This window comes from Patella vulgata, chromosome 3 (genome assembly GCF_932274485.2).
Source record: "Patella vulgata chromosome 3, xgPatVulg1.2, whole genome shotgun sequence".
Taxonomy (NCBI): domain Eukaryota; kingdom Metazoa; phylum Mollusca; class Gastropoda; family Patellidae; genus Patella; species Patella vulgata.
This window is the reverse complement of record NC_065881.2, coordinates 66875305-66900530: the sequence shown is the minus strand read 5'-3', so window position 1 is coordinate 66900530 and position 25226 is coordinate 66875305. Positions and strand designations below refer to the sequence as shown.

Here is a 25226-nt window from a genome sequence, read left to right as displayed (position 1 = left end):
AAAATAATAAAAGCGGGTCGAGGGGGGTCTAGTGGTTTAATCAGGTCTGTTATTGACTCATTGAGTGAAGTGCATGCGGCGTGACGTGGTTTCGATTTCCCGCTTGAACGTGACAAGGATAGGGCCACCTGTCCAAATTCGTGGGTTTTCACCGGATCTTCCGGATTCCTCCCACTGCTGAAGACCCCTATTCGCAAGCGAAATATTGAAATAAAATTGAATCCCAGAATGACATGGTGCCTTGTTCACAAAGCATACAAGAATTTACTCAACTTTCAATCACTAGCTGTTATCTTTGATCCAGAAATACAAAACTTTGCACATAGTTTCTTAATGAAGTATTTGATACATTAAAACAAAAAAAGTTTTATAAAGGGCTATTTTTTTAGTTAAAATAAGGCGAACAATTTTGAGTATATTATTAACTTAATAAGTCTGAGAATGTTTTGTGAACTCGGGGCCTGGGTTGTGTCATAATACAAGGGAGGCAACTCGATATGATACAGATGGTTTGATCCTTGTCCAAGGGCTAGATGTTATATCGTTTCGTAAAGTACAGACATAGAACAGAATAACAGAACTCAAATTATTATTATTCATAAAACAAAATTTAACATTTAGCCCAGGCACGCTGATAATCAAGCATGATAAAAAAATATATCATATTATTATTATTCTTTTCTCACGATACCATGAAGCGAAATTACGACCAATTTCCTGAGAGGAATCCAAGTCAAAAAATTTTATAAAGAATATTATTAATGAGTATTTTGATGTTGTCCTTTGTTTATTTTTTTGTGGTAAATATCGTACATTTGCATGCATTTTAATTGTCGAAATAAGAAAATTTGTTCATGTAACTAAACCACTGCTGTTAAATCGCTAGAAAAGATTACAGAGAATTATTTTTTTCTTTTAATATTAGCTTACCGGTCATAATAAATCTAAGCTTATTTCGATCTTTAGAATATTATAAATAAGGTTGGCCTACGTCTTATCAAGCCTAAGCCTAATTAGTAATTGTATAATTTTGTTGGAATAGCTTGTAACTACATTTTATTTTGAACATTAACATCATAATTAATTTGATAGTAAGAAGAACATCCTAATTACTTTCATCACTTTGAATCTTTGAAACATTGTGTACCGTATTAATAATTTGATAATTGAATATATTCACTGTTCCTATATAAGAAGAAGGTTATTCAATATTAATTATTATTGTAGAAAATTAAGATCCAATTATTAGTATTTTTTCAATTAACACATGAGCATTTACAAATGTAGGCTACTACCGAATGTTATTTAGGCCTATATTGCTACATCATATGGCGAAGGAGTAGACTAAATATTTCACAGCAGAACATTGATAAATTTTCAAATTAAATTAGTTTAATAGTTTGAATATTGGAGTCATGGTGGCTTAGTGAGTCTGGGTTCAATCTTGGTTGGCTGAGAAATTCAGTTCCTCAGGATTTTTCAGTGTGATTTCCTTTTGTCAGACCACGTTCCTTGAAGAAACAGCGTTACAGTGTATAATTGTTTGGATGGGATGAAAAACTGAGCCCCTATATAACTACACAATGTTTGTGACCTAACCTTTGACAGTAGAAACTGGATAAGAGCTAGCAGAAATGTAGCTGTCTCGGCAAAATTTCCCTTGTAGCACACTGCATGGCATACGTCAATCTTCATTTGAATGGTTGGCGCAGAAAAATAGGATGTTAAACCCATTTCAATTGATGGTTATTGATAGATGGTTGGTTAGATCATGGCCGTCAAAAAATATATTTAAACATGCATTATTTTATTTTTTTCAGTTTTAATGTAGTATTAAAACAAAATTGATAACAGAAAACTCAGGAATACAAAATGAATAACGACGTAGCTAGCAAATTTATCAACTCTATTGTGAAAAATCTTCAATTACTTTGCCATAGTGATGTCAACTTCAATGAAAATGTGGAGATAATTGGCCATTTGTATTTAAATGTTGATAGTAACAGTAAATATAATTATTTTGTCAATGAAAAAGTGTGTAAGAATGATGAATCATCAACAGTATTTGTGAGTAATAGTTTTCATGCAGAACCAGTCAAAAAACCAAGTCTTTGTGAAACAAACGACAAAAATATTGGAGAATTTAAAAATGTCAATAAACAAACTGATCAAAGAAAAAATTGGAGCGATTCACGACAAAGAAAAACAGAAAGAATTAAGCATGGCACTCCCAAAAATATGGATTCTTTCTCAGATGATGATATGCCTCCTGCTAAACATGCTAAACTTCGTATAGAAATGCCAATACAAAGTGATACAAGATTTGGTTCAAGCTCATTTGAAAAAAAAGTGAAATCAGAATTTGACCAATTTAACATTAGTTTTAATAATAATGCGAGAGTACACCAAGACAATGCCTCACAATACTCTACTTCATCACCCCATTTATCCGATAATAAACATTTGGCTGATGATTCCTGTATAGATTTAACTGATATTAAAAATGAACCCAGTGATAATGATGATAGTGAATATATTAAAAGTCAACAACATATAATAGACCAAGGAGGTAATTAGTTTAAAGTTCTGTAAGATTGATATTGTTAGCTGAAGTTTAGGTGTGTTCATGTGGTACACTTTTTTCTATGTTTTATTGTAAACATAGGTGGATTTGTCCACTTTGAACTTGTGATGTGTTAATTAATAGATTGACAAGGGCACAATTTTTCTTTTTCTTAGGATTGGTATTAATGATCTTAATATTGTTGAAATTTAATAGACAATGTTCTCTTTGAAAATTTATTACTTTTGTTTCAGATACATCATATATGACAGATGATGAAAGTTTATCAACATTTTCTGGTAGTAATGAACAAATATTAAATTTATATACAACAGCAGTTAGTCAAAATGAACCACATTGTAGTTTAAATAATTTTACGCATTTACCATTATCAGCAAATACAGACAAAATGTTGTTTCCTCCACTACCTCAAACTGGTAGGTATAAAATATTATATGGCTTAATTTGACAAAATCTGCTACCAGTAGTTAGTTGAAACTAGGTACTGGTATTTGAATAGTGCACAATTTTATATGTCAAGGTAAGCTTACTTGTGTAGATGTATGTGCGGCAATTATTCCAATCCAGATGTCTTCTGCAGTTCTGTTTGCATGAAATATGGGTCTACATGTATGTAAAAACGGATTCTTTCCCCTTAATTTTCATAACTGTTCGTCCAAATGTAAATTTTTCAATCATTAGAATAACTGCACCCATTCGCCGTTAATATTGATATCTTTTGGCTATTGCAGGGCCGAATTCACTGTCCGCTAAAACAAGATCCCTTATACCACAAGTTGTAAGACAAGCTGCAGAAGGTCTTAATCTGGATTGGTCAAATCCCCCACGACTAAGTCAACTTACCACTTCACAAGCTGAAATGTTTTTCATGTCTGTCCAACAGCAATATGTAGAGTTGTATGAACGCAAAAAATTGATGTGGTTTAAACTTGGGGAACATTTGAAAAACAGAAGACAATATTTGCTAGCATTAAAGAGTGGTAAAATGTGGGGAAACAAACGATATCAGAAGAAAAATTAAATATTTTTGTCATAAGTTAATTTCTATCAAATAAATGTGGATTGTGATATCAGATTTTTGACTTCGAAGGTAAATAAATTCATGATAAGAATTATGTGTAATTACAGTGTTCTGTTTTTGTAGTAGTGAACTGTACTTGGCAATTGATTGTGGATGCTAAGATCATCCTTTGAAATATTTTAAAATGCAGTCATGTCAGCTGTTTTCTTTAATACTACTGGTAATCAACACCTAAATCTACAGCCTGAAATCTTAACCTAAATTAATATTCATTTTGACCACATTCTACATGTTGTGCCAAGATTGGTTGATCCTCTTCTGAGGATGATTGAACATTTCCAGTAGAATGACAATGTTTTAAATTAGTTTGATGTAATGTAGTAAGACAACCCGTTACATATTTAGCTATGGTAGAGCTCTATGATACCCTACATGTAAACTGTGGGTGTATTGCAGACCTAATATTATTTTAATCATATTTTCAGTACATGGCTCATCAACCAGTGCTGCTGGCAGGGAGGATGCATCAAATGTAAGTAAAATATTAAATTGATTACGGTAATATTTTTACATGTACATACATGTATACTTCAGTATTATTAATCATGGAATCTTTTGCCAAGTCCTTTGTCAAAAAGTAAGAAATCTTGTTAATGTTCAGTGTAATTTCACTAAAAAGCTACCAAACTATTACCATTTATTTTGAATATAAATAGTAGAAGTCACCTAGCACAATCTAAATTTATTAACATTCAACATTATTATGTACATGTAGGATATGCAAATAGTATTTAATTAAATATTTTCTCTCTTCAGGTCTTCTTGTTTGTAACAATGTCATTTGTTTCTTTTACAGAAATCCTTTTTATTTCAGCATTTTGTTTTATAATTTCTTTAATATTCTATTGTAATAGATTTTATGAAGGACTTAGAGATATTTTGCCTAAATATAGATGAAAATATGAACCAAAATTTCATTAATATGTTGTTGTTGTTGTTGATAATGTTTCTAAATATACCTTTACAGTTATGAGTAAGATCAGAATGTCACAAGGAGTAGGGTCACCTGTCCGACCTTGTTGATTTTTTCCGGTTTACTCTAATGCACAAGCAAATTATTGGCATAAAATTGAACCAAATGTTAGTCCCTAAAAAACCTAGCTTTTGCTGAGTGGGCGTTAAACCCCACTCCTCCCTCTCTCCACTCTGCTTAAACTAAGCAGACAATGCTCATTCTTGAATTTAGTCAACAAATCCAATTGCTTAGCCTAAGCAGAAAATGCTCATTTAGTCAAGGTATTCAGATTCATTCCAAGTTTCATCACTTTCACTCAATTAGAATACGATTTATTGTGTTTTAAAATCTCTACCAATCAAACTAAGCCTACTCCTAGTTTTGAACACTACCTCAATTTTCTTTCAGTTGCATGAAAACAATCATATGATATGCATGAAAACAATGGTATACCTTGCAAAATGTATCTTTAGAAAGTTATTTCATTTTTTTGATTACTTACCATTACACAGGGATAACATTATTAAACTAAATAAGAGTTCGTTTCACTTTCAGAAAATTACTGATAAAATACAAATGGTGACTATTGATGGTGTGGTTAAATACAAGTGTCCTTCATGTACCAGTGTTTTATCAACAAAACATAAATTACATCGCCATTACAATGAAAAACATTTGAATGTACGATGTGTGTGTAATATTTGTGGCAGTTTGTTCACCCAACGTTCATCATTAAAAAGACATATTCTTAGTTGCCATTCTGATCTGATATCTTAACAAAAAAATCTAAAACACAAGACAGAGCTGATAACTCTTTGATTTCTGTCACTTTCAGGTACAGCCATCTTATGGCAGTGTTACATATGATGAAAATGGTCATGTTCGATATGCTTGTTCTAAGTGTGATGCGGTTTTATCAACTAGAGGCAGTTGTATAAGACATTTTAATGAAAAACATTTAAATATGGGCGTTTTGTGTGCATTGTGTGGACATAAATTTACACAAAGAACCTCACTTAGAAGGCATGTTTTAACGGTGCATGGGGGACAAGAATACAAAACTAATGCAATTTAAACTATTACCTTTCGTACTGTATTGTATTTAATTGAACAACCCAGCTGCATGTAAAGTACAATTTTCAGACAAAAGACTGGAGATATTCATTTAGACTCTTAAATTTTAAAAGTATTTACTGTATAGTACTACTGTCTGCATTGTCTATAATATTAAAAAAGAAGTAATGTTTGCTTATATGTTATACAGTATACACACTGCCAAATACATTAAAAGATTTTTTTGTTTTCTCCTCCATTGGACTGCTACAAAACAGCTATTTTCTCACTTTGTAACCTTATAATAAGAAGCAATAGATCATGATTGCAAGAGATGGGCAATAGTTCAGTATTATTATGTAAACCTATTTGAAAAATAAGCAAGCCATTAAGAAACAATTTCCCAAACTGGAGAACCTGTTATCAGAATATTCTGTTGGTTTGTATTTTAATTAAATAAATGAAAATGATTATTTACCCAACATTTTTTTGGTAATCAAGTAACTTTATATCCTTTCAAATGAAACATAGCATTCTTAAATTAGTGGATCAAAACCCATTGCTATTACAAATTTAAAGAATTGCCATATCGCCAACCAGGAGTGTGCTTCATATTCTCTGTAGAAGGTGTTTCGTTTCTGTCACTTAAAATTGCCCAACAAAGTATAGAGTATAGTCCATTCAATTTATGATTTTACCCCCCCCCCCTTCCAAATTGCAAGAAAATGTTTTTACACATTTTTGCATTTATTTAGGAGCCCTTTATAAAGTCCCTAAAGTTTACCAAATTTTGAGCACCGGTAAGCGGTAAAATCCAAGATGGCCAACATTTGCCTAACCAATGTACAAGAAAATCCTAAACGGTTGGTTTTTAAGACCCTATAAATGTATACTGAACATATAAATTAATGCTTTTAGGGTCATTCTTCCATATGTTAGCAAATGTTGCTCAGTTAATGAAAAACATCCTATAGATGGCATAACACTTCATTCTATGAAGAACAAATTGGTAAATAAATTCTTGCACATCTATTTACTTTTCTTGCTTCATTCATCTTCCAGGGCATCAGATTATTGGATGTAGGGACCCAAAATCATGTACATACCAAATATGTCAGTAAGTGATGAAGTAGTGCAGAGTTTGGGTTCACGTCAACATGGGTTGGGGTAGGGGATTCCCCGAAAATGGTATAAGGAACCACTTTACACCACTGGACATACCTTCAAATTAAATATTGACCCAAAAAACCTTAGTTCGGATAACATATTATATTCTATATTATGATGATGCAGTGCAGTGTTGCGCCTATTCGTAAATTTAAGTTCTTGGTCGCAGGTTGTGGGAGTAGGGGTAGCCCCAAAAATGGCTTAAAGGACCAGTTAACACCACTGGGTATATTTTCAAATGAAAGAATGACCTAAAAACATTAATTTAGAGACAAAAATTTCTATTTTTATGATAAAACAGTGCAGAGTTATGCCCCTTTTTAAATTTGGATTCTAGGCAGCATGTTTCTGGCGTAATGATACCCCCTAACCTAAAATGGTTCAAGAGAGCACAGGACATCTATGAAAACCATGCCATATAAAATTTTGACCATGACGACAACCTAATGCAAGGCTTCAGTTTCATGTGTTTGTCTGAAGTTGTACCTTTTAAAGGAATATGGCTTAAAAACCTCAAAATTTGGGACTCTCCATTAGTCCAATTTTAGTAAACTTTTAGGATGTCATTCAATACACCCAACGGTACCAGAAACCCTCAGAAAACCTTTTCTTGCAATTTTTTAGCGGTTGACCCCCTTTTTTTCATAAATTTATCTAGCATTTAAAATCATGTTCAGTTTAATGTGAAATGAAATCATCTTTTAATTTATGAGCCTTGTGTAGTAGAATGTATCAATGAAATTAAGGTAATTTTATATGCATGCACATATTCTGTTGTCATACAAGATAACATTTCTTTTGTTTTAGAATGAAACCCTGGCAGGAAAGTTTGATTGTCAAGTTTGTGGAACTTCATTTTCTAGAAAATGGTGTCTTGATCGTCATGTTAAAGAAAAACATCTTCAGATTAAATTTGAATGTAATCTTTGTACAGCTAAATTTACCCGTAAACAATATTTATATGATCATATAACATCCTTACATCAGTAAATTGTACAAAATGGCTTATATAATAGGTAGCCATAACCATTGTGGAAATAACTTAATTTGGTTTGCACCAAAAGGCATTGGTGCAATAGCTTTGGACTGAATCATTCTTGTAAGTGATATTATATGTGAATGTGAAGAAACATTTCTTGTTTATTTAAAGTTAATGTTTCTCAAAGTATTATCTGAAATATACGAGGGAATGTATTTAGCTTTTATTAATAAGAAAGATATCCCAGTTTATCAACAGCCAGTTATCCGAACACAACGGGAGCTACATGTAGCTATTAATGACAATATGTGATATCAATAAAATGTTTTATCTCATCATTTAATTTAGTTTTTTAGTTTTTGTCCTGTGGCTTTTGAAGAAAGCAGGGGACTATGAAATGGGTCTGTCGTTGGTCTCTCCGTCACAATAACTCTCTTTCTAATTGAGCTAGAATGCTCAAACTATGGGCCAAGATAACTTTGAACCTTGACTGATTTCGATCGTGAACATTTTCTGCTTAGACTAAGTATAGATAATCAGTTAGATTGCACAATACTACTGAAAAAAATAAATGTGCAATTAATTAATATGTGTTATCTAATTATATTGGGATTGTGGCGTGGGACATCAGTTTCACATTGGCTTGTTCCTCATTAAATATTCTTTAATAAATATAAAGATAAGTACTGCTCCAGTCTTCAAAGGTCTATATGCTTACTGTATCATTTGGTGATTTTAATTTTATAATTTTAATGTGGTCATATATTGCCATCACCCCTGTCAGTATGTTATTCAAATTTCGTATTAACCACATAGAGGCTACAATAATCCATATATTGTAAAAAAACAGATCTGGGTTGTGTATCTTATTGAGTTATGTCCCTTGGTTTTCAAAGTATGTTAAAACTTTATAGCAGCAGTTATTAACCTATCTTTCTGAAATTTATATTGGTTGTCTATTTTGTAGGCTTCAATAATCCATATGTGGGTTGTCTATATCATTGTAACAAAGAGTTCTATTGATTTTCAACATTTTCAATAATAACCTCCAGATTGGCTTTCTGTCTTCCGTAATTAGAAGCCATGGTGGATCAGCAAGTAAGAAGTTGGCCGAGAAATTGGGGCTTTCAGGCATGATCCACCCTTGTCAGTGGTGCAGGACGTAGAGCCTGGCAAGAGACAATGTATAGTCGTTCCGATGGGACCAAAAATTGAGGTCCTGTTTAGATATTGGCATGCCTGTAAAAGAACCCATGACAGTTGGAATTTGAAATAAGAAAAGCTGTAGTGTAAAATTTTCTTCATAGCGCACAGCATGGCATATTCCCATCTTCATTAGCCCAGTCGATGCAGAAAGGTTTCTTCTGAAATTGTTACAACTTTAAAGGCTGTAATTATTAACCTGTCTTTCTGAAATTTATATCTGTTGTGTGTTCTGTTGAAAGGGAGAATCACATTGATTTTAAATGATTTTCAGTGATAACGTCAAGCGGTATTTCCCTTTCTCACAAAATCTTGTTAACACTAGAGGCTTTAATATGATCTGATCTTTTTGGAATTGTTATGGTTTGTCCAACTACTTAGCTGCTAGTAGGCATATGTTTCACTGCCTAGCAACCTTTGTTTTGTATTGTCTTGAAACAAGATTTGTAGCTTACCCTACAATGGTTCATGTATTTAAAGTGATTTTGATATTAAAATTATTTCTGCTTTCAAAATCTTTGTTGTTATTGTTTTATCAGCAAACATGGTCTTACAGCATGAGAAATTGAATATATAAGGAGTCATGTTAATTTTATTTTGTAATAAAATGTAATACAGTGTATGCAGTATTACTTATCAAGTTTCATTTCTTTTCCAGGCTTCTACAAGATTTCAGTGTCCCTTATGTGAGAAAAATTTTAGTTTCAAGACCAATGTTCATAGACACATTAAAGAGAGACATTTTCCAACCAAAGTCAGGTGCCCCATTTGTTCTAAACCCTTCTCAAGACAAGGAACTTTAAATGATCACATGATAAATTGTGAAATACAATCTAGTCAAAAATTATGATATTTACACTAAAAATATCCATTTTAATGGAACAAGGTGTTATAAATTAGTGTCTGTCATGTGAAACTCTGATTTTTGAAGCATCCTGTACTGCAAATTCTGCTTTGTATTCATTTTTCCTTTTCAAAATCAGGCAGACTGTTGACTGGGCAATATTGAACATATGACTCAGTGCTCTTTGAGAAAGATGTGGATTTTCCTCAGCTTCATTGATCAGGCGGATCTTTTCCTCAATTGAAAGTTCCATCTTTTTTCGTACATTCATCCATTCTAGAAAAAAATGACATAGATATAGCAAGAGACAAAAAAACACTGAGAAGAATGAGAATGTGAATAGAATAAAAAATGACAGGAGGGAAATATATGGTCAGTTGCTACTTTAACAGCTTTTCATCAAAATAGTTAAGTGAATATACACATGTATATATATATATTTATACACATGAAGATGAATTGTAGATTGTGTGAAATAAGATAAATAAAACCCATAATTGTACAACCAGCCATGGCCTTCATTTTCATCTACTAACCAGAATCTTGTAGCTAGGGGAAGGCAATGTTTTGGAATTCTATTTGGTCATTGGAATAAAGTACAATGTACATGAATAAGAGTGATGTTTTAACAGACTTGAAATAGATGGCTGAGTCCAGAATTTCACTCATATTAAGGTCATCATACTGTAAAACATAAAATTAATATTATCATGAAATTGATGTCACTTGGAATCGAAACTACGCCAGTTGACTCAATAACAAACCTTATGATAGCGCGCACACGCTAACCACTTGGCCACTCACTGGTTTTATATCAGATATTTACACATCAGTATTAATTACTATTAACATTGTTTAGCCAGTCATCTAATTAAACAAAGAAATTTTTAACTATCCCATGCATTTGTATAGATTAAAATGATGTGATTAGCTGTGGGTCGCATTTTATGCATTAATTTTAGCCTTGCATTAATTTGTTGTATTACCGTATTTGCCTTTATTATTCAGCTATTCCTCCAAATTCCTAATAAAAATCACGCCCAATGTTATGTATGAATGAAAAGTTCAGATTTTGGCATCCATGCAGTTTTATTATATCAGTTTTTCACTCACCAAATTGAATAAAGCGATGTTAAGTTCACCATATAAAAATATAGTTTGCCAGGCAACGAAACATACGCCCACAGCAGCTAAGTGGTCCAGTCCACAACAGCTCACAGCAGTCAAGATGTCCAGTCCACAAGGGTTGTCACATATTTATTGTTTTGTAAATTATGGGAGCAATTAAAAGACACAACAAATGATCAAGAGAAACAACGAATTAATTTATTAAGTAATTTGCCTCTAAAGTGTCCACAAAGTGATCAAGGGCCATAACTCTGTATGTAATTATTGGAAATTGCTGAAAATCAAAAGGCTTCTTCATGACCATAAACACTGAATAAATTTTAATTCAAAGTCAGTAAGATAACTTTTGCCTCTGGAGCAGGGGTGTCAAACTCATTTTGATTCAAGGGCCACATGAACTAAAATTTTACATCAAGTGGGTCGGAGATATACAAAAATTCTTAAAACAAAACCAAACGTCCTTGAACTTTACTAAATTCTAAAAACAAAGCCAAACATCCTTGACATAGCTAAGCATAATAAATGATTTACACCGCTAGTTTCTAAGAATTATCGACATTGCACTTTGTGGAAACATATTCCACAGACCACATTTAAACCCTTGGTTGGCCGAATCTGGCCCACAGTACGCATGTTTGACACCCCTGCTCTAGAGCGTCCACAAGTGATTAAGGGCAGTAATTGTCATAAACAGCTGAAAATCTAAAGGATTCTTCATCTCATGACTATAAATTATGAGTATAAGTTTGAACTTTGAAATTAATCGGATCAAAACTGAAGCCTCTTAATCGTCTACAACCAGACAGGGGTGACAACAATATATTACATTTATATGTACGCATGTTTGACACCCCTGCTCTAGAGCGTCCACAAGTGATTAAGGGCCATAACTCTGCAGTAATTGTCATAAACAGCTGAAAATCTAAAGGATTCTTCATCTCATGACTATAAATTATGAGTATAAGTTTGAACTTTGAAGTTAATTGGATCAAAACTGAAGCCTCTAAAAGCTCCACAACCAGGCAGGGGTGACAACAATATATGACATTTAAAGAATTTTTTCTCAGAAATCAAGGTGCTCTACATATACACATAATTGTGGTCTTGTTATAGCATTATGTTATGTTCCTGTCTATTAAGTAAATAGTTAAATACTTCTAAATCTTATAGTATTTATGCCAATTTTATTTTCCCCTTGCAACAAAGCTATTGTTGAGTGTAATTTATTGAGATATATTGCTGTTGGAATCTAAACAGTTCACATAGGGCCTAAGAGGGAGAGAGAAATGGGTTTTAAAACCAGGTCATTTCGGGACTAACATATGGTTCAACTTTAGCAGTGGGAAGAAACCGGAGGACCCGGAGAAAACTCACAAGGTTGGACAGTGATCCTACTCCTTGTCACTTACAACCGGTGAATCGAAACCACGCCAGTTGACTCAATGACAGATCTTATGGTACAACGTGCACGCGCTAACCATTCGGCCATCCACCTCCCCTAGGACCTAAGAAAGTCTTACTATAATAAGAAAAGTATATAATATAATCTTTATTATTAAAATATTTTGTTGTTATCTTTTTGGTTTAAGCAAATGTTAAATCAATCTATTTCACACACACACACATACACAGTGGGACTGTGTTATAATAAGCAAAACCAGACTAGAGAACATGATGCATGTACATACTGTGCGTATTGACTTTATGATGCTCCTTCGAGCTGGGGGATTTACACTTTGGAAAGAATATCTTCCTTATGTTTTGACACAATCTGATTAAAATACAGATCTATATTTCGTTTTGGTTTTTTTATACTTTCGATGGCCTACACTACATGAAGATCTGACAAGTTGTACTCGAAGGTTGTGTCAGAGGTCCTACGAGCAGCTTTTGACCCTATGACGTCAGACATTGATTAATCAATCAGCATTAGCGTTTCTAGTGGTTTACCCACAGTTCCGTGCATGGCACGCCAAGAAGTCGCCGTAACAGACTGTTTCGTTGTTTCATCCCTCACTTCAACCAAAATGCCAGTAATATCACAACTCTTCAAGATCCTAGTGTAGTAAAGACAAGTAAAACGAAATTTTGAACTATGAAAAACAAAACGAAATAGGATCCTGTTTTAATTAGATTGGTTTTGACAGGATTGTCAACAGGATCAGGCATACCATCGGATTTCTAAAGCGTGAAAGGTCATTTCAAAGCTAAAGTCTTCCATGTTACAAAAGCAACTTACTAATTTGGCTTTAATCAGTATTAAAAAATAATTGCTCTTGGTTAATGTAAAACATAAGATCTCATTGAGGCACCAAACTTTATTTAAGTGACTGATTTATATTTAATTTGAATAAAAAGTTAATTTTATCTGTTTTTACATATTTAAAATGTCTTTCTTTCATAGAACATAGAATCAAGGAGGAGGACCCGATAACATTTTGAAGGGATTTATTCAGACCTCACTAAATACCGGTGTCTGTAATATTGCCTGAAATTGTTAATACCCTAACTAATATTTCAAATTAAAGAATTATCAGCAATAATTTTTCTATCAACATTATACTATTCACACATCAACACTACTTGGGTCTATGTTCATATTCTTCCATTCATGGAGAAATTTGTTTTTACATTTTAAAATATTGCTAACAGTCATCTGGCTTGTTCCAAACATTTCTGCAAGTTTAGTTTGTGATGGCCTAGAACTACTTTCTGATTCGTGGATTAATTTGACTTTATCTTCTAACGACAAACTTCGGTATGCTCGTCTCTTTGAGGAAAACACTGCAATAGAAATGATGAAAGAAATAGCTGTAGTTTAAATTCTGATGAAATGATGCAAAAATTCAAGATATGATTATGTAATCAACTTTATCCTGTTTTAAAAATTCAATTTCATACGATTTAATCATTCATACTCAGCAAGTTTAACAACCAAAACCATGACTGCTCAGAGATTTCTTTATTGTATACAAATAATGTATACTGGTTGGGAGAGAAATTGGGTTTAATGTCCCCTCAACACAAACTAGGTTAATTTGAGACTAACATATGGTACAATTTTATTTCAATAATTTGATTCCGCGCAGACGTCTTTAGCTGGGGGAGGGTAAGAGTGGGATTGAAAACCAAGCCACTAAACCAATAAACCATTCAGCCACCCAATCCCAATAGCGGTCGTGAGAAGAATGAGGTTAACTTCTCACTCCAAGGATCTTTTGAGGATCAACAGCTGGCAATATGTTATTCTGGAAATTAGACAAATCCCAAAATGTTGGGCAGACATATTATTTTTCATTAAATAGCAATCGTTCAATTTACATGAAAAATAAAACAAAATTATCTAAGATGGCTTAAGTCATTTATTTACAATTATACAATGGGAGTTGGTATAGATAAGATTTCACCAATATTTCCAAAATACGACACTATACTATCACTTAAATACAATAACAGTTCAAAACAGATAACATTATGGCACAATACCACATTCTTCCTCCAGAAAATACAATTCAATTGAAATCAACAAAAAGTACAAAAATATGTATACTGTATTGATAATTCAGAAAATAAAATTATACAGAACCATCTTAGTTCAAGAATATTTAATACCTTGTACATGTAATTACTGAAGACAGTTTCTAATGTTTTTAAAATGTAAATACTGTTGATGTAAACAAAATACTACTTTTTATAATTTCCCTCTAGTTCTTGTGTATTACAAGATTTGTCTTTGTCAAGCGATGAAGACAAATCTAATGACGACCATTCTGCTAAATATTTATCTTTTAGTTTTAATATATTACAAACACTTCGCTGACTAATACCAAACATTTTGCCCAGTTCATTTTGGGTAGGTTTATTACTACCCATAACTATCTCAGATTGTCTAATCAATCTAATCTTTTCTTCCAATGGTAAAACAATATGAGGCCGACTTCGAGTAAACACTGAAAGAAAAATGTACACCAAAACTGAGTTTCTCACAAAGATCAGAAAAGAATGTAAATTTACTGATGAGGTACAGAATTCCATTCTTTCATATGTTTTTCTTTCATTTTAAGGATATTATACACTGACTTAAGGCTAATTCCAAATGTTCTGGATAGTTCAAGTTGGGTTGGTTTTTCATGGGATTCGGATTGCCTAATCAATTTAACTTTCTCTTCTAATGGTAAAACATTATGACGACGACTGTGACATAAAACTGAAAGGAAAACATAATACGAAAACTAAATAAGTTTTATACAAATATTATTTAAACAGAGACAATACTTGTTGTCTGGTGTACTTTAAAAAAGGTGGCATTTATATCACTTAAAAGATTGCAGTACTGGTATTGGTATTACTCATAACAGTCCATATTATATAGGTTGAATATAGGAGCAAAATAAGCTTAAATATATGGTAAACAAATTGGGTCAAAATTTAATTACAGTATACACTGTAAGGATTTTTTTGCTTAAAGAGTCACAATGAGACGTCACACATTTCAATTTTATATGAAAAGATTATTTGAAGAATTTTTAAGTTCCATTTGGCATTTACACGATGTAAATTTTATAAAACTATTTTATGATTTACAGTTTACACATCCTATACATTATGAAAATTATTAAAAAATAACTTCTTTTTTTTTCAACTTCATGCATTTAAGAGACCCGTTTTTGTTTCAACTGGACCATGATTCTTATTTCTGATTTGTAGCATGAGACAAGTCATTCCATTCTTTCAAATATTTTTCTTTCAGTTTAACTATGTTATATACTGATTTGTAGTGAATCCCAAACATTTTGGCCAGCTCATGTTGGGTTGGTTTTTCATGAGATTCAGATTGCCTAATCAATTTAACTTTCTCTTCTAATGGTAAAACATTGCGAGGTCGACTTCTACATGATAGCACTGAAAGAAAAACATAATACCAAAACTAAGTTTCATACAAAGATAGGCTGGATAGGTGTACATTTATACCCGGTATGTAACAATATACTTGAGATGCATTCACTTGTTTTTGCAAAACTTTAGCAGTCAATGCATTTGATAGTTGAAGTTCATTCAAATTGTATTTGTTTGGGAGGTTAAGAAGAAGGACATTTTCATATTATGAGGTTGTTGACTTTGGGTGTGGTAAGCACTACAAAAATCAAAAGACTGGTAGGGTGATGATCAGCAGATTGAGAACTTTCTAATGAGAAGCCAGACTTTTGAAATGTTATTTGTGCCTTAAACTCCAGGATGACCCGTCTTCCAAAGCTAAGGCAATCTGAAAACCTTTTTTGGTAAATACCATTGTATTGGTTGTCATCAACAACAGAATAAACCAACTGTAGGTAAATTGTACCATGTTAAAAGTGCCTGTGCACACAAGAATTGTGAAGCTATATCTACACTATAGGAGTAAATTACATAATGTATAAATTTACTTTTGTATATGTGCAAATGTGTGCAAATGGCCAAGCATACACTGGGTGCAAATTTTTGCTTATGAAATGAAATGAAATGGAGTTTAACGTCCTACTGTTCTGCTCCTAACCTGGGCTAATGAAGACGGGCATACGCCACACAGTGTGCTATGAGGATATGTAATTGTGAATGTCAACATAGCTATTCTCTAGTTAAAAGTATCATCATATGCCTTGAAAATCATGCTAATGCTGGATTATCATATCTCATCATGATCAAGATTTTAGTGTACTTCATATTTATTTACTTGGACTGACTGGTACATTAACATGTAAAACTAATATTATGCCCAAGGAAACAATATTCTAGTTTTACAAATGATAATGTAAATTATTCCTAATTGACAAAATTACATACATGTATGAATTGAAGCAGAAGAGTTTGTCCTATTTGGATCCAAAATCCATCACCTAGTTATGCATGTTTTTTTCTTTCACACATACTTAATTTAAGTAGGTCAGCATCTTTAACACAACAGCCTACTTCTATTAAGTTCATTTAGATATTATGATATATAAAAGACAAATGCAACTAGCAAGTGAAACATAAATAATCTAGTGATGAGTGTTGTTCCTGAGGTGGGGTATATTTAATCCTTTTAGAATAGCTATAAAGCCACATTTCCTTTATTTAAAAAGTTCACATTGCTAAAAATTTATTTTCTATATATATTAATATTTACACAAGAACCTACATGTACATGTAGATGTATCAATATTGGAGAGAAAACAGCACAGGGATTAACCAGCCTGACAGAAATTAAAGGAAATCAAATATGTTCTGTATCTTCAGACCAGGTCTAACGAAATATAAATCACAGAGCAAGCCATAGACAGGACAAGTAACAGATATATTATGTGCGGAAATCTTTATAACGATATACAGATGCATACATCTATCCAATCATGTTTCCAATAATCGTGCAATAACAATTCAAAGGTAACGAAATGAGACATAATATCATTTTTGTAAGCAACAATGTGAAATTAGAAACCAGGACCCTTCTCTCATTCAGATAAAATTAATAAATGGCATAATTTCACACACAAGTCTCAAATATATGTCTTTTTCCTATGTTTTATTTCTTTAATACATGTCAGCATATAGTTCAAACTACAAGGTACAAATTTAATAGTTTCAGATATTTGTCAGGTATCCTTCATTTTTTCAGAGTTGTCTGGAAAGGACTTTAAATGACACACAAATTCAGATATGGTTGTATATGTACAGACAGTTAAAATTAGCTGTCAGATTCACAATTTTTTCATTACAATCAAAATTGTCACATTCTAGTATATACTGAATCTACCAAACTTCCCAGTTGTTTTCACCTTGAGAAATAGTTCATGGTATTAGCAGTGTATTACAAATAATCCATTTGGGATACAACATTAAAATGTTTTGTGTAAATTGTAAGATTATTTCACAAATCAACTGAAATTTAAATATGATTATAATTTGCCAGCATGAAATTCAAGACATTTCTTTCAAAAGGGCACTTGACAGTCAAAGCTTAATATCTCAGAAAATTCTGAGAATGGTTTCAAAATTTAATGCAGGCCTACTTATTTGGCAATTGTGAACATAATATTATGTCATTTAAGGAACAATATTATATGCCCGTAAAAACAATGCATTAAAAAAATGTATGTGATTGTGAACACAAGAATAGTTGTTAATAGGAAACTAATATTGATTATTTCACATTCCTATATTGGATCCATTGTTAAACTTAGAATTCCATTCTTGAACATATTTCATTTTCATTTTTAAAATATTACACACAGATTTCTGACTAATACCAAACATTTTGGCCAGCTCATGTTGGGTTGGTTTTTCAGGTTTTTCAGATTGTCTTATTAAATTAACTTTATCCTCCAATGGTAAAACATTATGAGGTCGACTTCGACATAGCACTGAAAGAAAAATGGTACACTGATAACCTTTAAGATTGGACGAACAAGAGGTCAACAAATAATATACAACTTATCAGAACGTAAGAACCAGAAACTAAGGCTGATCAATAATTTCCACTTCTGGTCCATCGTTAGACAAAGCATTCCATTCTTCAATATATTTGTCTTTTAATTTGAGAATATTACACACTGACTTTTGGCTTATTCCAAACATTTTAGATATTTTCATCTGCGATAAATTTTCATTTGACTCTGCTGCTGTTATCAATTTAACTTTATCAGCTAGAGACAGTGTTTTGTACGACGAATTTGGACGTCTCTTGCCTTGAAACACTGAAACGAGATGAAAGGGAAGAGCCTAAGTACTTATTTAAATCTTCTGAGAGTTACGACAGTCAACAGCAAAATAAATGAGAAGTGCCATAATTTTAGGTAGTGAATTACTAGTAGTTGAGAAGACTGATGCCAAAAATTTTAAAGTTGTATTTTGAAATGGCTGCAGTCTAAAATACAACTGAATGATGTTAAATTTGCCCCCAAAAGGTTATAAGTTCACAGTTTTGAAGTACAGAAACAAAGTTATCTGCAAAATCTACAGTAAGTTTTAGATCTAAGTTTTAGATGTATTGATTTCTACTATTGATCTAATATATACACCTGCATATACTTCTCACTGATAATGTAACACATCTGAGGCATATAATAAAATAAAAACCAAAGCCTTATCGACACGTCACTAGATGATATCTGCAAAACTCTCAAATGTTTACATGTCTATGAAATCACTTTTTATATACCGGTAATACTTCTGTGACAAACCATACAATAAAATACACATCACTAAAAAAAATACCAGTATGTACTAATCAACAAGCTATTTATAAAAACAAGCCATAGTTTGTCATACTACTCTTAATTAAATAGTCGCATTCAGTCAATTATATATTTTACAGTATATTTGAGGAGGTATACCTGGTCAAAGACTCAAAGTGAAGAAATTATATCAATGATTTTATACACAATATATCATTTGTTCTTTCACAACTAAATACTATTTAAAGACACAGTGGTAGGTTCCTTCAAGCATAATTAGGAGATATGTTCGAACCATAACTTATCTCATCTGAAAGTACAATGTATAGTCAAATGACCAGAAAAATAAAATTACAGACACAAATGGCATAAGAAGCCCACAATAAATAATTGAAATGAATTATTACAAGCTGTCAACCACAATTTGGCCATTTGAATAACAATATGGGCTATCAATTTTTGTATTATGAATGTACATATTGAATATTATGTGAGTTAGAAGTCAGGGGCCTGTTTCACTAAATTTTAACTAAGATAAAATCCAAATTTTAGTAATTTGATTGGATACAGTAATATTTGATTGATTTTAGTGCTTAGCCAATCAAAACTGAAGTATGTCCTACAATTTGGATTTTATTTTTAGTTAAGATTTCGAGAAACTGGCCCTTGGAATATAAAAAAGGTTTTAACAAAAAGGAAAGGTGGAATTGTATTAATCGTGTTTTGGATAAGAGCTCTTCAATTCATTTTCTATATGAATGACTCTAAACTTATTTTAGTACATGTTTACAGAACAAGATAAAATTACTCAACTGCCAACAAAGTCAAAAGTATGAATTCAGATTCTTTCAACATTCAACACAATCTTCCATAAACACAGACATGACCCAGATATACATGTACATGTACAGTATTTCTAAACAACTAAGCCCTGTGATTCATTTTCAAAGAAAGGCCCAAATCCAGTTTTCAGGTGTAGTTGGGAGACAAGTTTCTTCACTAGCAGTCACCCGTGCACAGTGACAGATTCCCACTACACTTTCATTTTTTATTGCTTTCCAGCGATAATACAACTGCAGGTTATTGCTGCATTTTAAATTCCTCTTAGCAAAGTTTCCAAACAGTATGTAAATCATGTGACACAATGAAATATTAGAGAGGAGCACTCTGATAAAGTTATGTGTATATAAATTGTACGTATAGTGATAGACTTTTCGGTGTTCACTTCCAAAAAACTCAACATTATGAACTCAAACTTTCTGACGTACGCTATATTTTCATATTTTGACACTTGATCAGTATGCTTATACCAACTTCATGAGAACTGGGACTTTTCGTTTAAAGATACACTTCCGTGTACAAATTTTGTGATTTGATTATATATTTGGACTAAAAACATATTCAAAGTAACCAATCTATCAAAAATTTGCTTCAATTCACTCTCAAAACTTTGTATTCGCAGGGGATACCTTTAACTATAAGTAAGCTGTTGTTAGACGCAATGTCTGTCAACTTAGCTTCATTGTGGGAGGGTCCATTTTTCAGAATATATTTATCATTACTTACTGTACATTTACCATACATATTGAGGCCTAAGTAAATTCTTAATTATTTCTGTCAACTTCTTTTTCTGTCGTTTAATTGCAGAGTTTTTTGTACGTTGACACCCCTCAATGTTCCCAAAACCGCCTAATCATTGATCAAGAAATAACAATCGCTCCCTCATTTAAGCTGGCACACAATAAGCTGGCAGATAACAGTCGGGTTGCCAGTTAGTGATACCCTGACAATTTTGCCCAGTGCTTGCCCCATGGGCGATTTTAGCGTAATCCAGTATTTTTCTAGTAAGATTGGGTGTCTATACTTTCCATATATACCAAATTTGTCATACTTTTATTGAAAATAACCACCCAATAAATACTTTTTTGGGAAAGTATCTTTAAGCTTGAGTCTTCTCCTCCCACAAAGTCCTTGTTTAGGCAATAAACTACTGTAGAATAATGTCACTTATCCTCTATCTTTTAATTCATACATGTATTTGTGGAAAAAAATGTACCATTTAAATACCTCTGTGATATTCGGGAGGATGAACTTTGAACCAATACATTTGTACATTGACTCATTTTGTTATAGTTACAGCATGGCTGATCTTTCTTATATATGTACTCAATGACAATAAAATAACATAGAGATTGGAGTTTAATAGGCAATAAACTCAATATGCCAATGCCTATTTTAATGGGAAAAAATGTAAATTCAAAGTTTCATGTACAAATAAATAGTGACAGTGACTCATTCCTATAGTTCATTGAAGAATTAACTATTGTGTTTTTTTGGTACATCTATATAGGGTTTCCAGACCCAATATACCAGGAAAACTAAAAAGTCAATTCTTCAACAAAATAGGAGTGAGTCACTATAATGCTTTATTCAAACAATGATATTTTGACCACAATACATTAATTTACTCCATCCTTTTTTAAAACGACTATGACATGCATGGATTACAGTCAAATAAAATTCATACAACCACTGTTGCATGGATCCTTAAAACATGCTATATTGCAAACCTTGCAATGAATTTTTACATACTGGTAAGTCATTCATATGTGTACATAGACTACATGTATTAAATTTAAAATGGTTCTTTTCGTAAAATGTCACTTTAATAAGACTAATTGTAAACACTAAAGAATGATTTGGTTCCTTGGACGTATCAATATAATATTGTAAGATCAGTTTATGAATCGCTTAGGATTGTGCTTATTCCTTAACTCTTTTCCAGATCTCCTGATTACATTGCAACCTAACAAAATCAAAGTGGTGTGAAAAAATGACCATTTCACAAATTGAATTATCCGATTTCTACTTCATTTTGCTGCTTCATTAAGAACATGGAATAGATCAATGGGCTATGGCTATCTAATATTAATGTGGACAAGTTTCACTGTTTTATATACTCTACCTGTTACATGTATCTACATACCTCATGCTCCAACCTTAGCTCAGAATCTTAATTATGCTAATGAGATGTAAACAGGGTTTTAATAAACACTAAATATTGTAATAGACTGTCAAATTACAAAGAGTGGGTTTTGGTGTTTATTAGAATGTCAATAGATTGTAACTGCTGAAGTTGATGATTTGCCGATGGTGAGTACATGAGATACGTATAATGCAGAGAATTTATGCTAACATGCTGGCTGTCCAAGTTTCTGCTAACATGTTAATTTGGGGTATTTTGTTTTTTTAAATAATGCAAACTAGTACACTGTAATAATTTGAAAATCTGGTAATACATGTATGTACTTGATTACACAGCCAACATGTTCAAAAGGTAGGAAACACAAGAGAGAAATAATATTTCATACTTACGGGATAATATTTGTTGTTGCTGATGAGCTGTTGTTGGAGATACATCCCCATAAGTTGTTACGCTGTTTGATAACTGTTGCAGATTCTCCATGCTAGTGTTATGACTTTCTGAAAACTGATTTTGCTGCATTTCAACTGAAAACAGAAAGAAAGAAGACTATCTGTACATAGATGCACCAATATTAACAATCAACAATCCGATTTGGAGTATTTTCAATCCACGGTTTCTTTTAAAAATAATTGTTCAATATCAGTATTTAAAATCCGTTCTAAGGATCACTTGATGGCAGGCCTATATGACTAGTTAATTACACATAGGGGTTTTGCAATATTAATTTACTTCAATTTTTAATTAGAACGAAGCTGTACCTTGATGCAGGATATTATTCAGGCCTCTACTATTCTCATGAAACACATCGATTGGTTCTTCTTTAATATTAGTTAAATCAATTTGATTAGGAGAATTGTCAAACTCATTATAATCACTGCTTTCTCTTATACTTTGACTAGTTATTGAGCTTTGATCTGTATGAAAACTTTGTCTACTAAATTCACTTAAATCTTTTGTTGAAGTCGATGGTTGTAAAAACACTGGTTCTGCTGTGAAGGATTCTTGCTTGACAACATCAAATGTTTCTGAAGAATTTTCCTCAATTTTCCTAAACTTTTTGAATGGTTCATCATATTTATTGTGTGAATTGTCTCTCTGTAAATGTCGTGCTTTATCACTTAGTTTAAACCGGTTGTCTTGAAATATATTTTTGTCACCTATCAATGGAGTCTGTCTAATTTCACTTGTGGGTAAGCGTTTTGATGGAATATTTTGTTTGGGGGGAATTGGAAAACGCAATCTTTCATCTGTGGAAGGGCCCGTACTAGGGCTAGGTTTTGCTTTATTACTTTGTTTAGCTGAATCAGAATCTGTTTTTTCATTCTGATCTGCATGGAAACTGTTACTAACAAAGACTGTTGATGAATTGTCACTCTTACACACTTTTTCATTGAGAATATAATTAAACTTTTTAGATTTATCAACACTGAGATAAATATGTCCAATAACTTCAACATCTTCACTGAAATCTACATTACTGTGACACAACACTTGTAGATTTCTCACCACTGAATTGATAAATTCGACAGCTGATTTATTATTCATTTTCTGATTTGCCTCCAAGTCCTACCTGAAATGGAACATTACAGCAATGACACACTATAAGCTATACAATTTGGATGTAATGTTCAGATTTTATTTTATATAGAAACATAAACAATTTAATGAATAAGTGCCACAATTTTAAAATTGTTTATCTATATTGAATTGTAGTTTAATTCTTCCGATACATTTAGCTTCTCGTAGCAAAATATCAAGAGATAGCAGAATGAATCACATAGGGGGGAATTAAAATGGGTCTCATCCCGGCTTCTCTATGAAATTATAATCTCTTCTTTGACTTTTCAATGTCAATCTTTATTCATTATCAGTTTGATAAAAGTTACGGAAATATTTTTTAAAAGTCATGTGTCCAAGTGACGCCATTCCAAAGGGTTCAAAGTTTGAATGAGCAAAAGTTTGCAAATAAAATAGATATCAAAAACGATAACGATACAGCAATAATTCAGACTTGCCTATTCGCACAAGAATTCCCCCAAGTCTCAAGAAATATGTAATCTGGAACAGTTTAGAAATCACACAGAATTTATGGAACATCTTCTCAAAATTCTAAATCTGCAATACTAGATTTTTCTTGTCCTGACAAAACTGCATTAGAACTGCATAAGCTTTAAAATGTAGCATACTATGACTATCAGAGTTCTAAATCCGTTCCTGGTAAATAACGATTACTGAAGAGGGCACTAACGACTAACATTTCAATGGATGGCCTTATGTCATATGTGTGGCTGTTCATCCCATGGGCAAAAGTGATGTAGCCTGCATGATGCTTAAAACTTGTCGTGGGATCTTGAAATTCATAAATTATATTACTTAGAAACTATATTTCTAATTCCTTTGGTTTTAGGCCCTATGGGAAATTTAATTTTTTGATGTTTCTTATTTCACATTTGGTCTACACTACTAGTTACAGTACCACTATCACTATCAGTATCTAAGCCCTTGGCAGCCATCTGATACTAATGTTAATAATTGAGTACAAAATTTTAATTTTTTGTATCCAGCGCTCAAAACTGAAATTGAGCTGTACTTTTTAAAGGATAAATCTTATACCCGAACAGAAAATGATGTCTACGGCTATGCTAACAAGAGTCTATCGGCCGGTTTGTTTACAGTTACACCAGATGGCCTGGAGTAGTGGAGAGTAGAATAGAATGGTAAATGGTGTGCGTGTAAAATTCAGTAGATCAATTCACAGTGTGGACTGGGAGGTAGACCTCTGACATGGTAAATAAAATGTAAAATGAAAGCAAAATTTTACCCAAATTAATTGGAAAATGGAACAGGAAATAATAAGGTACGGTAATTACTCGTTTATTGACTTCCACTCCAGTTTTACCCGATAAACAAAGCGTTCGGCTTCTAGGAGAGGTTGTTTAAATTTTATTTCTCTTCAGTTGTGACAATTTCGCACTGATCATTTCCAAATAAGATAAGGTAACATTATAGTACTTCATTGTTAATAAATGTTTGATGTTAATAATATTTACAATA

General features: G+C 32.3%; 2 protein-coding genes across 19 annotated transcripts; one reads left to right on the top strand and one right to left on the bottom strand.

The window, feature by feature from the left end:
* Positions 1 to 754: 754 nt before the first annotated feature.
* LOC126816065 (zinc finger protein 112) lies at positions 755 to 9872 on the top strand. 10 transcript variants are annotated; one of them, XR_007678215.2, is made up of 7 exons: positions 755 to 800; positions 1821 to 2569; positions 2818 to 3000; positions 3316 to 3674; positions 4091 to 4137; positions 5176 to 5455; positions 7648 to 8157. XR_007678215.2 is itself a non-coding variant. In XM_050542241.2 (5 exons), the coding sequence occupies exons 2-5, from the start codon at positions 1873 to 1875 to the stop codon at positions 9870 to 9872; spliced, it is 1119 nt and encodes a 372-aa protein (XP_050398198.1). In that variant the 5' UTR covers positions 755 to 800; positions 1821 to 1872. The 10 variants fall into 10 exon arrangements, 4 of the variants coding, with proteins under 4 accessions (XP_050398198.1, XP_050398200.1, XP_050398196.1 ...); XR_007678216.2 differs by lacking the exons at positions 5176 to 5455; positions 7648 to 8157 and adding an exon at positions 9681 to 9811; XR_007678218.2 differs by lacking the exon at positions 3316 to 3674.
* Positions 9595 to 25190, bottom strand: LOC126816064 (uncharacterized). 9 transcript variants are annotated; one of them, XR_008787406.1, is made up of 5 exons: positions 24994 to 25189; positions 22931 to 23742; positions 22562 to 22696; positions 16815 to 18373; positions 14342 to 14944 (listed from the first exon to the last, which is right to left on the bottom strand). XR_008787406.1 is itself a non-coding variant. In XM_050542238.2 (5 exons), exons 2-5 carry the CDS (start codon positions 23715 to 23717, stop codon positions 15163 to 15165), a joined length of 1095 nt encoding a protein of 364 aa, XP_050398195.1. In that variant the 5' UTR covers positions 23718 to 23742; positions 24994 to 25187; the 3' UTR covers positions 14342 to 15162. The 9 variants fall into 9 exon arrangements, 8 of the variants coding, with proteins under 8 accessions (XP_050398191.1, XP_050398192.1, XP_050398195.1 ...); XM_050542238.2 differs by lacking the exon at positions 16815 to 18373 and adding an exon at positions 15763 to 15896 and having other exon boundaries at positions 14342 to 15201; positions 24994 to 25187; XM_050542234.2 differs by lacking the exons at positions 14342 to 14944; positions 16815 to 18373 and adding an exon at positions 9595 to 10142 and having other exon boundaries at positions 24994 to 25185.
* Between the last annotated feature and the right edge of the window lie 36 nt (positions 25191 to 25226).

Bases quoted from the DNA above. Each gene is read 5' to 3' on its own strand.
- LOC126816065 (XM_050542239.2), top strand. From the start codon at position 1,873: ATGAATAACGACGTAGCTAGCAAATTTATCAACTCTATTGTGAAAAAT. The intron at 3,001-4,090 runs GTAGGTATAAAA...TCATATTTTCAG, and splicing joins TCCTCCACTACCTCAAACTG to TACATGGCTCATCAACCAGT. The intron at 4,138-5,455 runs GTAAGTAAAATA...TGTCACTTTCAG, and splicing joins GCAGGGAGGATGCATCAAAT to GTACAGCCATCTTATGGCAG.
- LOC126816064 (XM_050542230.2), bottom strand. From the start codon at position 23,717: ATGAATAATAAATCAGCTGTCGAATTTATCAATTCAGTGGTGAGAAAT. The intron at 22,697-22,930 runs GTACAGCTTCGT...TTCTGTTTTCAG, and splicing joins GAATAATATCCTGCATCAAG to TTGAAATGCAGCAAAATCAG. The intron at 14,945-22,561 runs GTAAGTATGAAA...TTTTTCTTTCAG, and splicing joins GCAACAACAAATATTATCCC to TGTTTACTCGAAGTCGGCCT.